The sequence below is a fragment of the Microcaecilia unicolor genome, chromosome 14 (genome assembly GCF_901765095.1).
Source record: "Microcaecilia unicolor chromosome 14, aMicUni1.1, whole genome shotgun sequence".
NCBI lineage: Eukaryota > Metazoa > Chordata > Amphibia > Gymnophiona > Siphonopidae > Microcaecilia > Microcaecilia unicolor.
In genome coordinates, this window is record NC_044044.1 from 9,105,986 (window position 1) to 9,121,922 (window position 15,937).

At 49.3% G+C, this 15,937-nt stretch overlaps 1 protein-coding gene across 6 annotated transcripts in view; it reads left to right on the forward strand.

Annotated features, from left to right (window-relative positions):
* RNF167 (ring finger protein 167) overlaps window positions 1-15,937 on the forward strand; it is a 108,120-nt gene that overhangs the window by 19,129 nt on the left and 73,054 nt on the right. For all 6 annotated transcript variants that reach the window (XM_030187145.1, XM_030187141.1, XM_030187143.1 and 3 more), the window contains exons 7-9: window positions 1,162-1,252; window positions 4,334-4,439; window positions 5,009-5,100. In XM_030187145.1, the coding sequence (XP_030043005.1) occupies window positions 1,162-1,252; window positions 4,334-4,439; window positions 5,009-5,100 (289 nt within the window). The remainder of the gene's footprint in view (window positions 1-1,161; window positions 1,253-4,333; window positions 4,440-5,008; window positions 5,101-15,937) is intronic.

A 15,937-nucleotide genomic window follows, 5' to 3' on the forward strand; every position in this document is an offset into this window, starting at 1 on the left:
AGTTTTCTGTCCTTCTCCTTTGTAGGTTTAACATTTTATATTAGCTGGGAGAACAAAATGCAGCCTTCTCCAGTACATCTGAATTCCATTCATAGGTGCTGCTGTTGTATCCCCAACGCCTTAAGGCCTAATGAGCAGGAGCCAGGTTCATAATTGGAACCCAGATTTCTTGCATGGTTAGATTAATCATAGCTTTCAACCAGGGAGACAAGTTGATCCAGTCTTGGTTTTATCCCATTGCATGAAGGGAAGTGTAGCTTTGATTTTTTTTTTCCGTAAGAAATGCAGGGCCAAATCTTTCTGTCTTCCTTTCTAACAAAAAAAGGACTAACTCAACCTGCCCCCTGTCTCTCAGATATAGGGCTCTGTAGTCACCTTTATGCTTAACTAGCCAGCAAAGTTTCCTTTAAGTGCAGAAGTTGGTTAGTTCTCATTTTTCATCAGTTCGTTCTGCCCTTGCCAAGCCAAGGAGCTAGGACCTGACTTTAATCTACTTAGCATCCCTGGGCTAGCTCTCCAGATGAACACCTACTTTTAGAAATGGTGTACTAGTCAGGGTAGTAGAAATCGAGTGCACTGAAGCGTGTTTGATTCCCTCCCTCCCCCCCCCCCCCACTACATTTATTTATTTAACACATTTATATCTCACATTTTCCCACTTAGTTGCAGGCTCAATGTGGCTTACAGAATACTGTAAAGGTAGGCTCCAGTTCAGTAATACAAATAACATGGTATAGTAGAAAGCATGTAAAAAGTGTAAGCAACGAAGAAGTAGAGAGGGGAGGGTAATAAAAGTCTAGTACTGTCCATATTTATCTGTGTCGCAGGCCTTCTACCAGTTGGTTTTCAGTAGTTTCCTGAAGTTAAGATGCTTATGGATAGATCTCACGCTTTTCGGCAAAGTGTTCCACAGTTGTGTGCTTATGTAAGAAAAGCTGGATGCATAAGTAGATTTGTATCTGAGTCCATTGCAGTCTGGATAATGCAGATTTAAATAAGTTCGGGATTTCATCTTTAGCGACCCTGTTACTGGTAGCACTGTCGTCAGCGCAGTTCCGCTCCCCTGTACTGTAAGGCATAGAGCGAGATCTTCCAGACTTCTGAGAAGAATCCACATCAGAGCAAGTGTAACCGTCGCCTGCGTTTTCTCTCTCCCTACAGAAACAATAAAGCAGAAGATCCAGATCCCAGCTGTTTTTGTGGGTGAGAGCACTGCTAAATGCCTGGCTGCCAACTTCACGTACTACAAAGGGTATGTAAAGTTCAGAAGCTGTATGTACTGGGTGTGATAGGAAGGGGACCCCCACAACAGATGGGCACATTGGCTGACTCCAGTCTCTTAGTGAGATGTATGATTTATACTGTTGTTTAAAGCTATAGTTCTAGTAATAAAAAGATTAATTCAAGGGGATGCACAAAAGTAGAATGTGTTTAGAATATAAACTACCTGGTTTTATGTTTTGTAATTGTTTGCTTTTCGAATGTAAACCAGATAGATGGGCTCTTCAGCCTGATCTTAAAGTTTAGACATTTTTTGTCAACTTTTTTTTTTTAATAAATAAATTACATAGAAACATAGAATCATGATGGCAGATAAGGGCCAAATTGTCCATCCAGTCTTCCCTTCCTCACTAACCACATGCCTGTCCCACGCTTTCTTAAATTCCAACACAGTCCTCGTCTCCACAAGCTCCACCAGGAGGCCATTCCACGCATCCATCACCCTTGGAGGTCGTGGAGACGAGGACTGGGTCGGAATTGAAGAAAGTGTGGGACATAATGGTGACATCTGGCTGAGGGGCACCAGGTTTCAAAGAGAGCTACGTATGTTCCTCTCAGCCAGAAGACCGATGGCTGTTACAATTGAACTCAGTAAGAGGAGGATAAAATTAGGGGGAAACATCCAGGTAACTGAGTTAAAACTCAGCACTATAACCTTGCTTGAAGGCTGGTTCCGATTGAGCTGAAAGCCCAAAGGAGCACTTAGAGGCTCTTGGGCAGATAAAGAGAGTCAAGATAGTTAAATTCCTCTCTTTGTTTCTAAATACTGTTTTTGTTTTTGAAGAGAGCTTTTGAAACCACCTCCTTCCTAGATAATGTCCTCAGTTATGAATCTAAGTAAATTCAGAGTTTGGAAGAGAGGCACCAGAACCTCATGCAGGTGTTGCACTTTTATACATAAAACTTCTGAATGCAGGGGACAAAGAAGGAGATTCTTTTAAATGAGCCTGTCTGTAATAAAAAGTGCACAGAAACAGAGAAAAATGTAAGCAGATAAGGACCATATGGCCTATCCAGTCTGCCCATCTGTATCACTCCCTTAGAGATCCTATGTACTTGTCCCATGCTCTCTTGAATTCAGATACGGTTTTCATCCAGCATTTTGTTCTCTGGGTCTCAGTACAATTTGTTGTGTCTTCTGTGAGAAATCTAAGCTTTTTGGTGTTTAAAAAATGTGAAGTTTGGAAAAGAAAATGAGATGAAAGAAGAATAAATCTAATCTTAAAGTGAATGTCGTGTTGAGGGCTGTGACTTACCTGGACTTTAATCTTCTGTCTATAGCATTGCGACAAAGTGTCCTGTCATGCAACTTGAACAGATCCGATCTGCAGGTCGCAATGATGATTCCCCTTGTTTGTATCTGGAGCACAGACTCTCCAGATATCCAATATGCATACCACAGCAAAGATAGACACACTTGCATGATTTGATATTTAGTGTGAAGCTTTGGTCAAGCAGCCATATTGTTTGTGGAGAATCATGGGGTAAGCCGCTTCTGGCTGTGGGCTGAACTAATCCCAGATATTCAATACCAGGGCGTGTGCTTCTCTCAGCATTGAATATCTGGATATGACCACCGACCCAGAAGTTAACCAGGTTCTGGCCAAAATTCAGACTGGTGCCTGGTTAAATTACTGCATAAAGTTAGGACAGCTATTTTGCTAATTTTGTCGCTAGCCAGCTAAGTTGCTGCTCTACCCTAACTCTGTCTCCGGCCTGCACCTAATCTGTCTGGTTAGGCCATAGCTGGTTAGCAGTTGATATTCAGCAGCTCTAAATGGTTAATTGCCACTGAATATCTGGTGCTGGCTCACTCAGCAGGGTTTAACCAGGCAGGAGCCTCTCCTGCCTGGTTGAATCTTTTTTGAATATTGAGCCTCTCCTGCCTGGTTGAATCTTTTTTGAATATTGACCCCTCAGTGTCTAGATTTCATACAGCTTGAAAGGCAGCAACAGTGCGTCAGGACAGCATGCAGGCATAGCTGGCTCTCTGTGGAATCCTTGCAACCTCTAGTTTTCAGCAGAAGTCTTCCCCTGACCTCAGTGGGTGGTTTTCACCAGGAATATAGCCATGACTAGGTCTTCCCACTCCCTCTCCCCCTGCAGACCTGGTTGTCAACCTATAGTGTAGTACATGAGCTTTGAAGACTTCTTAGTCTGCCTGGTCAGATATGAATAGAGAGCTGGAGAAGAGCATTGTAAGATGGAAGTTCTACAGTAGTAGACAGCAGGAGATATCTCCTGGACATGTTTTGTCTTAATTCTTTTAAAAAGGTGGCAAAACATACAGAGACTTTTCTTTTTAAAGAATTCAGAATCAACCCAAGCCTGTCATATTCCAGGACTCTGCCAACATTCTGTGTGTTAAGACTTCTGCCATCCATACTGATCCAAGCTCTGTAGTAACCTTGTAATTGTGTTATATTACGACACATTCTCCCTTCCGACAATCGGTGACTCCCTCATGATCTTCTTGGACTAAGTTCCCTCTTATATTGTCCCCCTAAGATAATGATCCCTTTCCTGATGCATCCAGCAGTATCATACCTCTCAGGTAACTAATCCAGTAAGGTTCATGTTTAGTCTGTCCCCAAGTGTTCAGGGCTACATTTTGTACTGACAAGAGCAGAAGCAGGATGATAGGAGTGTGAGAGCTGAGAAAAGCTGGCTTGTCTCCAAGCTGTCTTGGTGGATTTGCGTGAGCTGAGGTGTGACATCACAAAGCCCTTCTCTTACTTGTGACATAACCAGCTGGGAGGATGTGGCCTGCAGGTGTCACTCACTCAGAGCTGCTTGTATGGATGATCCTTGAGCCCCTGCATTACTAAAGAATCGCAGGCGTGCAGGCTGGGCGGCCCTGTGTAACAGCAACTAGCTTGTGCCAAGCTGACAGACTCTTGTGTAAGGGGGTGCATGCCCCCTTGTCGACAATGATTGCCTGTGTAGTCCTGCTTCTACTCTCTGTGGTGCTGGAACTGCTTTCCCCGCACTATCGTATCTGCCTGTACAATTCACCCCTCAGGACCTTTCTGCTGCTTCTCTTCTTCCACAGTGCGCATGTCATCCTCGTGCCTGAGTCCAACTCCCTCCTGGGTTATTACCTCATCCCCTTCACTGGTGTGGTCGGCATCATCATCGTTGTCATGTGCACTATCTTGGTAAGTGCTCAGTGGTATGGGGGAGAGAAGAATATGGGGCCCACAATCCTCTCTGATGCTGCATAAGAGTTCTTTCTGAGCATTGATGCTGCTTATGAAGCAGTACAGAGGCCAAACATCTGACTGAAAATTCTTTGGATAAGCAAGTAGCATAAGCTGCCATGCCCTGTTATTCATTTTTATTCCTGTCTGTTTTAGTCTCGCAGCATCTAATGTTACCCGTATAGGTCGGTGATAATAACCCTGCTACCTGGTCATGACACACATTTAGTTGATAACATTAACCCTTTAGCAGAAGTAGTAGCAAGACTAGTAACCCAATTGGACAGTTAGCAGACAAATCAAATATGTGAATGGGTCTTGATTACATGGGCGTGAAGGTGCCTCTTACTGAAAGCACTACCTTGCACATAGTTAATCTAACAGAACCAGCTATGTTCTTTAAAATCAGTTCCTCTACTGTACTTTAGCTCTGTAAAACAAAGGTACCCATTCTACTCATCAGTGTTGGCTGTGATATTAAACTCCTTACTTGATAATACAATGCTGTCCCCTTCATATTCTGGTAGATTGCTCGTTGCGTGCAGCACCGGAAGCGCCGGAGGAGAAATCGGTTGTCCAAGGACCAGCTGAAGAAAGTGCCCATTCACAAATTCAAGAAGGTGAGATTCATGTGCTGTGATGCAAAATGCTGCTGTTCCCATGCTGTAATGAGTTCTGTTGGCTCCAAGGTATTTTATTGCTTACACTTCTGGTTACGTCCCTGCATTAAAAAGAAAATCTTCTCGGGTGGTTGTACTGAACATTTTCATGTTAGTCTATAAGAACTTAAGAAAAGCTGTGCCTTAGTCAGACCAAAGTCCATCAAGTTTATCTTCAACAGTGACCCGTCCTGGTCATGAGTACCTGCAGATCCCAAAAAGAACAGAATTTCTCATGCAGTAGGTCATTTCTAGGGCTGATCATTTTTTATTGACTTTTTGAACCCTGCTGTGTTAGTCACTTTGACCATGTTCTGTAGCCAGCAAATTGTGCACTACGTAAAATATTCTTTCTGTGATTTGTTTTTAATCTGCTGATCATTCTTTTCATAGTAGTCTCTTGGGTTTGAGAAATTAAACAATCTTTCTGTATTTAACCATTTCATCTGACTTTTATGATTTAATGAAACTTCTACAATAATCCCCTTTCTCTTTTTTTTTTCTAAGCTGAAGAACCCTAACCTTTTTAGCTTTTTTTTCATCAAGAGTGTGGCGTTTTATCCCCTTCATCATTTTGTCATCCTTCTCTAAACCTTTTCTAGTTCTGTCGTATCTTTTCTTGAGATGGGGATACCAGAACTGCATATGATACTGAAGATGCAGTCACACTATGGAACTATACAGTGGCATAATGATATTCCTAATTGTCTACCGGACCCATTCAGAATGAATGGATTAATGCCCCTCTACCAAAAGAAGGAGACAACCACTTGTGAGCCCCTGTCTTATGTAGAGCTCCAGTAAGATCAGCATTTTCTGTCTCCAGCATACGAAAGAGGGGCATAGCAATGCAGTATGTTCTGCAGCTGGTTGGAAGGGACTTCTGGGCTGATCTGGAGAGCTGCCTTTTCAGTTGATGCTGGGTATGTCTGGATCCTCTGCCTAGCCCCTTGGCAGATTACCTGAAAGAGTCCAGATCCCTTCCCTCCCTTTCTCACGCTCTCTCTTCCTGACTTCTTCCGCCCCTGGCTGCTGTCAGTGAGTTTTGGGGGGGGGGGGGATGTAGGGAAGAGAGGCCTTGGGATGGAGCAGGGGTAATCTTCCTTTACCCATACGCCATGCCCCCTCCCTACCCATCTTCAAATCTCTGCTTAAAACTCACCTCTTCTATGCTGCCTTCGGCGCCTAACCGCTCTAGATAGACAGAATGCCCCTATCTATCCACTCTATCAGATTAACTGTTCACTCGTCCTCTAGATTGTTCACTTGTCTTTAGATTGTTCTCTTGTCTTTTAGATTGTAAGCTGTTTGAGCAGGGACCGTCCTTCTATGTCTAAATTGTACAGCGCTGCGTAACCCTAGTAGCGCTTTAGAAATGCTAGTTAGTAGTAGTAGTTGGGATGGAGCAGGGGTACTTGGAGGCTTGAGTTTAAGGTGCTGGTGCGCAGGAGGGGAATGGTGGGGTAGAGACAGTGGCAACTGTAGCCTCAAACTGAAAAATGAGCAAAAGTGCCAGATTGGCATTGGGAGTAGCACCGGGATTTTTGGAAGTTTACATTTCAACGTTTTTATTAAAGACAGTACATGAAATGGAGTACTTCAATACAATTTTTCTCTGTGTTATAAAATCCAGCAACACAACTTTGCATAATACATAGTCTTCCTAACTGTCTTCAAATTATCCCCGTGTTCCTCCCTTCCCCCCCCCCCCCCCCCCCTTTACACATGATCACTTGGCTCCTGGTTCATTAACTTCCACCTCTTCTCTCCATTGGCTCTGATGGAGCGGTATTACTTGGGGTTCAAGAGTCTAATACTTCGTTCAATTCTTCCCTTCTTCTCTCTCCCCAGTCTCCTCATGGCCTTTTCACCCTCCCTACCCTCCGCCCCTGCTCAAGTCAGACAGTTGCCCACTTTTCGTGTTATGCCTCTTTACTCCAACACACCAAATACCAAACTCTTCTCTCTAGGTGACAGGGTAGCTATATATGTTCCCCAAACTTTTAGGAATATATTTTTTCTCTTAGCTGAGCGTTTAACTTCTTTCGCCTCCCACATCATCAATTGATGTACAAGGTTACGCCAGTGCCAGTATTCCAGCGTCAAGCCCCCCGTCCAATACTACAAAATACATTTTCTCGCTAGTAAACAAAATTTACGAAACAGCAATATATCCTCCCTTGATGGCCCCCTAAAGGACCCTGGCACATCCAAAAGCATTTGAACCGGGTTGCCCGCTAACTGCCGAGCCATCAAGCACGACAAAAAGTTAGCCACTCTACCCCAAAATCCTTGTATATTTTTGCAACTCCAAAAGGTATGATATAAAGTATTATTAGCTTGTTTACACCTTTGACATATAGATGTCTGCACCCCCCCCCCCCCCCCCCCGCAATTTTGCTAACGGAGATTGAGCAAGATATGCCCTGTGTATCACACGATAGGCACATTCCCTGTAATTAGCTTCACTAACCAATTTAGGTATCCCCTTTAGATGTGATTTTTGGAAGTTTAGTAGGGCCTGTTGGAATGCAGAGAGCAGTGCAAGTCTTGCAGTAGCAGTGCCAAGAGCAGTGCAAATCATTAGTATTCGCTGCAGTTGCAGTGGTATGGTATAGAAGCTCCTGCTGAATGCAGCAAATGCTGCTTTTGCTGCAGTAGCTGAGGGTGCTTGGTGTACGCTTCATATGCAGACATTTTAGCAGAACGGGCTGACTTCAGGGGGAGGGGGACTGAGCGTAAGGTGAGTGATGCCATTTTATCTTCTCGGGGATCCATTTGTGTACTTCTGATGCTTGAAGCCTTTTTGCTGTGTCATTCTCAGAGGTTCCCTGCACTTCAGTCCTTGGGGGGACTGTGTCTAACCATGGGGGACCCTGGGCACCAGAAGAGACCACATCTGGAACCACCAGGGGGCTTGGGAAGCTCTGACCATTGGTCAGCAGTCAGTTCTTTTGATCCCTGTCACATCTTCAAAGAATGGCCTTGTAGGGTGGGCAGATTCCTATAAGGAATGGGGATGACCTGTCAGTGATCTGGCTGTTCAAGAGGGAGGAGCTTCTGGCCATGATTGACCAAGCCCTGGAGACTCTTGGCATTTTAGAGGCTCTGGGCCAGGAGACCTGGCAATAGGTGATCCAGTTCTAGATCTAGAGGGATTGAGAAAGCCCTCCAAGTTCTTTCCAGTGCATCAAACAATGCAGTTCCTGATTTCAGTGGAGTAGGACACTTCCAGAAAGCAGTTTCCGGCTGGGCAGAGTTATGGGTAAGTTGCATCTTTTGCTGAGTTGGAGAAGTTGCAAGTCCTGAAAGTGGATGCTTTGGTTACAGCAGTGACCAAGAAAACGACTGATCCAGTAGAGGGCAGCAGTCTAGTGTTGAATTATCTACAAAATTACAAAATTGGGGCCATGTTTAAGCAGGCCTTCTGGGGCTGCAGTGTGCAGCAGAGTCACATGTCCGGTGCCTTTTTGCATTGGGCTCAGAGGCTTCCCGCAAACCCCTCGGAGATGGAGGGTCTGAGTGTAAAGGAGATTAGCAGAGCAGGAATTGGGCATAGTGTATGTAGCAGATGCTTTGTATGACCTCATCATGTTCTCCGAGGACAAGCAGGCTGCTTGTTCTCACGACTGGGTTGACGTCCGCGGCAGCCCCCACCAACCGGAAAAAGCTTCGCGGGACGGTCGGCACGCAGGGCACGCCCACCGCGCATGCGCGGCCGTCTTCCCGCCCGTGCGCGACCGCTCCCGCCAGTTACTTTTTTTCCGCGACTGAGAGAGTCGTGTTTTTGCAACTCTCTCGTTTCAGCCGCCGGAATTTTCGACCGCGTTTACGCGGGTCGTCGCTCTTGGCCTTTTCGGCCTCTTCTTCGTTTCGTTTTGTTATCCAAAAAAAAAAAAAAAAAAAAAAAAGAATTTTGCGCGTGTGGAGCACGCGCTCCTCCCTTTTCCCTCGCTTTCTAGCGGGGACGCCTCGTTGCGGCCTAGTGGCCGCTCGGTCGGTTTCAATTTTCGTGGTGTGATTTTAGCCACCATTGCCGACTTTGACTTCGCCGACGCGATTTTTCCGTCGATGTCCTCGAAGGTCCCGAGTGGATTTAAAAAGTGTGGTCGCTGCGGCCGGCCGATCTCGCAGACCGACACCCACGCTTGGTGCCTCCAGTGCCTCGGGCCGGAGCACAATCTCAAGTCGTGTGCTTTGTGTCTCGGTCTCCGGAAACGGACTCAGGTTGCGAGGCAAGTTCTGCGGGACCGTCTTTTTGGAACTTGCGCCGGCCCCTCGACGTCGACCTCGACGGCATCGGTATCGAAGGCCGGTTCTTCGGTACCGGTATCGATGCCCGAGACATCGGCACCGATGGCAGCGACCCCAGGAGAACAGGTCCCGTCGGCCCGCCGGTCCGCCGGCGAGAGTGGGGTAGAGAGACCGCGTGGGCAGTCGGCCCCGGTCACTCCCTCAACTCGTGAGCCACGGGACCGAACCCTGTCGGACCCGGTACCTCGAGACCGAGGGGGATCGACCTCCTCCTCCTCCATGCCCTCCGGCACCGGTGACGTGCACCGGAAGAAGGACAAGAAGCGCCGTCACCGGGAGCCCTCGGTGCCTGAAGAGGAGTCGACGCCGAAGCGTCATCACAGAGAGGAGAGATCTCCGTCGGTGGTGGAGGTACCGACGCGTCGGGGTTCCGGCACCTCGGTGCCGTCTCCTGGCCCCCAGCAGCTTCTGGCACCGACACCCTTACCGGCCCCACCGCCTTTCTCGGCAGCGGGCCTGGACGAGTGCCTCAGAGCCATCCTTCCGGGGCTCCTGGAAGGGCTGATGCGCCAGGCTGTGCCGGCGCCGGGGGTGCTTGCGCCCTCGGCGCCGATGACTGTGGCGCCGGCGAGCTCTAGCCCGGCGCCGGGGCAGTCGACACCGCCGCCGCTTGCGGTGCCGGTCTCGACAGCCACGCAGGTGGAGTCCCCGTCGACGTCGATGGAGGGAGCTCCGTCCCCGCCGGCGCGGGAGTCCACCGCTCGACGACACCGAGGCCTCGGTGCCTCGACGTCGAGCCGGGCCCGGTACCGGACTCAGCTACATGAGCTAATGTCCGATACCGAGGATGAGGACTCGTGGGGGGAAGAGGAGGACCCGAGATATTTCTCCTCAGAGGAGTCTACGGGCCTTCCCTCGGACCCCACGCCGTCACCGGAGAGGAAGCTCTCACCTCCTGAGAGTCTCTCCTTTGCCTCCTTTGTGCGGGATATGTCTATAAGCATTCCCTTTCCCGTGGTCTCTGTGGAAGAGCCGAGGGCCGAGATGCTCGAGGTCCTCGACTATCCATCACCACCTAGAGAGTCCTCCACGGTACCGCTGCACAATGTCCTGAAGGAGACGCTGCTCCGGAACTGGGTGCGACCATTAACTAATCCCACCATTCCCAAGAAAGCAGAGTCCCAGTACAGGATCCACTCTGACCCAGAGCTCATGCGGCCCCAGTTGCCCCATGACTCAGCGGTCGTGGATTCTGCTCTCAAGAGGGCACGGAGTTCGAGGGATACCGCCTCGGCGCCCCCGGGGCGGGAGTCTCGCACTCTGGACTCATTTGGGAGGAAGGCCTACCAGTCCTCCATGCTCGTGACCCGCATCCAATCTTACCTGCTCTATATGAGCATCCACATGCGGACCAATGTGCAACAGCTGGCGGACCTGGTCGATAAGCTCCCGCCGGAGCAGTCCAGGCCTTATCAGGAGGTGGTCAGGCAGCTGAAGGCGTGCAGAAAGTTCCTGTCCAGGGGGATTTTTGACACCTGTGACGTGGCATCTCGTGCTGCGGCCCAAGGTATAGTGATGCGCAGGCTCTCATGGCTGCGTGCCTCTGACCTGGACAACCGCACCCAGCAGAGACTGGCTGACGTCCCTTGCCGGGGGGATAACATTTTCGGTGAGAAGGTCGAGCAGATGGTGGACCAACTGCATCAGCGGGAAACCGCTCTCGACAAGCTCTCCCACCGGGCGCCTTCAGCACCCGCCCCCACGGGTGGGCGTTTTTCCCGGGCACGGCAGGCTGCACCCTATTCTTTTGCAAAGCGTAGGTACAACCAGCCGGCCCGAAGGCCTCGTCAGGCACAGGGACAGCCCCAGCGCGCTCGTTCTCGTCAACAGCGTGCGCCTAAGCAGCCCCCTGCGCCTCCACAGCAAAAGCCGGGGACGGGCTTTTGACTGGATCCACGGGAACATAGCCGCCCTACAAGTGTCCGTACCGGACGATCTGCCGGTCGGAGGGAGGTTAAAATTTTTTCACCAAAGGTGGCCTCTCATAACCTCCGACCAGTGGGTTCTCCAAATAGTGCGGTGCGGATACGCCCTGAATTTGGCCTCCCTGCCTCCAAATTGTCCTCCAGGAGCTCAGTCTTTCAGCTCCCATCACAAGCAGGTACTTGCAGAGGAACTCTCCGCCCTTCTCAGCGCCAATGCGGTCGAGCCCGTACCACCCGGGCAGGAAGGGCAGGGATTCTATTCCAGGTACTTCCTTGTGGAAAAGAAAACAGGGGGGATGCGTCCCATCCTAGACCTGAGAGGCCTGAACAAATTCCTGGTCAAAGAAAAGTTCAGGATGCTTTCCTTGGGCACCCTTCTGCCAATGATTCAGAAAAAACGATTGGCTATGTTCCCTGGATTTAAAGGACGCATACACTCACATCCCGATACTGCCAGCTCACAGACAGTATCTCAGATTCCGCCTGGGCGCACGGCACTTTCAGTATTGTGTGCTGCCCTTTGGGCTCGCCTCTGCCCCACGAGTGTTTACAAAGTGCCTCGTGGTGGTAGCGGCCTACCTACGCAAGCTGGGAGTGCACGTGTTCCCATATCTCGACGATTGGCTGGTCAAGAACACCTCGGAGGCAGGAGCCCTCCGGTCCATGCAGTGCACTATTCAACTTCTGGAGCTGCTGGGGTTTGTGATAAATTACCCAAAGTCCCATCTCCAGCCAACTCAATCTCTGGAATTCATAGGAGCGCTGCTGAATTCCCAGACAGCTCAGGCCTACCTTCCCGAAGCGAGGGCCACCAATCTCTTGGCCCTGGCTTCGCAGACCAGAGCGTCTCAGCAGATCACAGCTCGGCAGATGTTGAGACTTCTGGGTCATATGGCCTCCACAGTTCATGTGACTCCCATGGCTCGTCTTCACATGAGATCTGCTCAATGGACCCTAGCTTCCCAGTGGTTCCAAGCCACCGGGAATCTAGAAGATGTCATCCGCCTCTCCACCAGTTGTCGCACTTCACTGCTCTGGTGGACCATCCGGACCAATTTGACCCTGGGACGTCCATTCCAAATTCCGCAGCCCACGAAAGTGCTGACGACGGATGCATCTCGCCTGGGGTGGGGAGCCCATGTCGATGGGCTCCACACTCAGGGTCTGTGGTCCCTCCAGGAAAAGGATCTGCAGATCAACCTCCTGGAGCTCCGAGCGATCTGGAACGCACTGAAGGCTTTCAGAGATCGGCTGTCCTGTCAAATTATCCAAATTCGGACAGACAATCAGGTTGCAATGTATTACGTCAACAAGCAGGGGGGCACCGGATCTCGCCCCCTGTGCCAGGAGGCCGTCGGGATGTGGCGTTGGGCGTGTCGGTTCGGCATGCTCCTCCAAGCCACATACCTGGCAGGCGTAAACAACAGTCTGGCCGACAGACTGAGCAGAGTCATGCAACCGCACGAGTGGTCGCTCCATGCCAGAGTGGTACGCAAGATCTTCCGAGCGTGGGGCACCCCCTCGGTGGACCTTTTCGCCTCTCAGACCAACCACAAGCTGCCTCTGTTCTGTTCCAGACTTCAGGCACACGGCAGGCTAGCGTCGGATGCCTTTCTCCTCCATTGGGGGACCGGCCTCCTGTATGCTTATCCTCCCATACCTTTGGTGGGGAAGACCTTACTGAAGCTCAAGCAAGACCGCGGCACCATGATTCTGATAGCGCCCTTTTGGCCCCGTCAGATCTGGTTCCCTCTTCTTCTGGAGTTGTCCTCCGAAGAACCGTGGAGATTGGAGTGTTTTCCGACTCTCATTTCGCAGAACGACGGAGCGTTGCTGCACCCCAACCTTCAGTCTCTGGCTCTCACGGCCTGGATGTTGAGGGCGTAGACTTCACTGCGTTGGGTCTGTCTGAGGGTGTCTCCCGGGTCTTGCTTGCCTCTAGGAAGGATTCCACTAAAAAGAGTTACTTTTTCAAGTGGAGGAGGTTGTCGTGTGGTGTGAGAGCATGGCCCTAGAACCTCGTTCTTGCCCTGCACAGAACCTGCTTGAATACCTTCTGCACTTATCAGAGTCTGGCCTCAAGACCAACTCAGTAAGGAATCACCTTAGTGCGATTAGTGCTTACCATTATCGTGTGGAAGGTAAAGCCATCTCTGGAGAGCCTTTAGTCGTTCGATTCATGAGAGGCTTGCTTTTGTCAAAGCCCCCTATCAAGCCTCCTACTGTGTCATGGGATCTCAACGTCGTCCTCACCCAGCTGATGAAACCTCCTTTTGAGCCACTGAATACCTGCCATCTGAAGTACTTGACCTGGAAGGTCATTTTCTTGGTGGCAGTTACTTCAGCTCGTAGGGTCAGTGAGCTTCAAGCCCTAGTAGCTCATGCTCCATATACTAAATTTCATCACAACAGAGTAGTGCTCCGCACTCACCCAAAGTTCCTGCCGAAGGTGGTGTCGGAGTTCCATCTTAACCAGTCAATTGTCTTGCCAACATTCTTCCCCAGGCCGCATACCCGCCCTGCTGAACGTCAGTTGCACACATTGGACTGCAAGAGAGCATTGGCCTTCTACTTGGAGCGGACACAGCCCAACAGACAGTCCGCCCAATTGTTTACTTCTTTCGACCCTAACAGGCTAGGGGTCGCTGTCGGGAAACGCACCATCTCTAATTGGCTAGCAGATTGCATTTCCTTCACTTACGCCCAGGCTGGGCTGACTCTTGAGGGTCATGTCACGGCTCATAGTGTCAGAGCCATGGCAGCGTCGGTGGCCCACTTGAAGTCAGCCACTATTGAAGAGATCTGCAAGGCTGCGACGTGGTCATCTGTCCACACATTCACATCTCATTACTGCCTCCAGCAGGATACCCGACGCGATAGTCGGTTCGGGCAGTCGGTGCTGCAGAATCTGTTTGGGGTGTAATCCAACTCCACCCTCCAGGACCCGAATTTATTCTGGTCAGGCTGCACTCTCAGTTAGTTGTTCTTCGTAGGTCAATTTCTGTTGTTCCTCGCCGTTGCGAGGTTCCATTGACCTGGGTTCTTGTTTTGAGTGAGCCTGAGAGCTAGGGATACCCCAGTCGTGAGAACAAGCAGCCTGCTTGTCCTCGGAGAAAGGGTATGATACATACCTGTAGCAGTTGTTCTCCGAGGACAGCAGGCTGATTGTTCTCACCTACCCTCCCTCCTCCCCTTTGGAGTTGTGTTTTATACTTTATTGCTTGTCATTCAACTGGCGGGAGCGGTCGCGCACGGGCGGGAAGACGGCCGCGCATGCGCGGTGGGCGTGCCCTGCGTGCCGACCGTCCCGCGAAGCTTTTTCCGGTTGGTGGGGGCTGCCGCGGACGTCAACCCAGTCGTGAGAACAATCAGCCTGCTGTCCTCGGAGAACAACTGCTACAGGTATGTATCATACCCTATCTCTGTCAAGTGGTATGGTGATGGCGATCTCTGGTCGCCATCTGCTATGGTTCAGAAATCAGGCAGTGGATACAACCTGCCCCTAACTAAACCTCTCCCCACCCCTTCCACTAAACTAAATGAAGGCATTTAGTAAAAAAAAAAAAGGCATGTCAGATGGCCATTGTAAATGATGCACAAATCCACTTCTGAAATGTTTTTTTTTTCCAGCTCTATCTTAGGGTGTCTATAAACAGTATACTGTAAGTCAGTAATTGTGAGTATTCAACAGCAACACAGTAGCACATTTAAAACAAGAGAAAATGTTTTTTCACTCAATGTATGATTATGCTCTAGAATTTATTGCCAGAGCAAGTGGTAAAAACAATTAATGTAACTGGGTTAAAAAAAATGTTTGGGCACATTCCTGAAAAAAAAAGTCCATAAATCGTCAAGACAGACCTGGGGAAAGCCAGTGCTTATCTCTGAGGTTAAGCAGCATGGTTCATTTATTTATCAATTGAGTAGACTTTGGGATTTGTTATCTGTAAATATTCGGAAAGTATGTAATTATCTCATAAAATTTTGAAGATTCATCTTTTTAACAAATACTTTGGATCTACTTTATAAGAACTAACTTTTTTTTAAATTTTTTTAATTGAATGTTTTTATTTCGTTGCACAAGAAATACAAGTACACAGATGCCGTCCCAGCAGTGAGTAAAATAAAACAGATGTCCATCACCAATTAACAACCCCCCCCCCCATAACTCCAACTTCCTTACCCTAGAGAAAATCCCCCCAAAACAATAAGCAACCAAAGTACTTAGCATCAAAGTTACCCCAGCCCCTCCCCCTCAGTACTCCCAAACAACCACAGCAGAACAGAGAAACCAGTTGTTCTTTCAGGACCCTCTGGACAACAACTTGCCCTCCCCTCAACATCCCCCTCCTCCAGTTCCATAACCACAGACAAGTACTCAAAGGTACCCCCTCCCCCCAGATACTACAGTCCACCCACCTCCCCCTCCCACAGCTCCATAACCACAGACAAGAACTCAAATGTACCCCAGCCCCGTCCCGCCCCCTCTCCCAATACACTACAGTCCAAATGGTCTTGAATAGTAGCCCAGTCTGTCTTATGTGTCGGATAACAATCT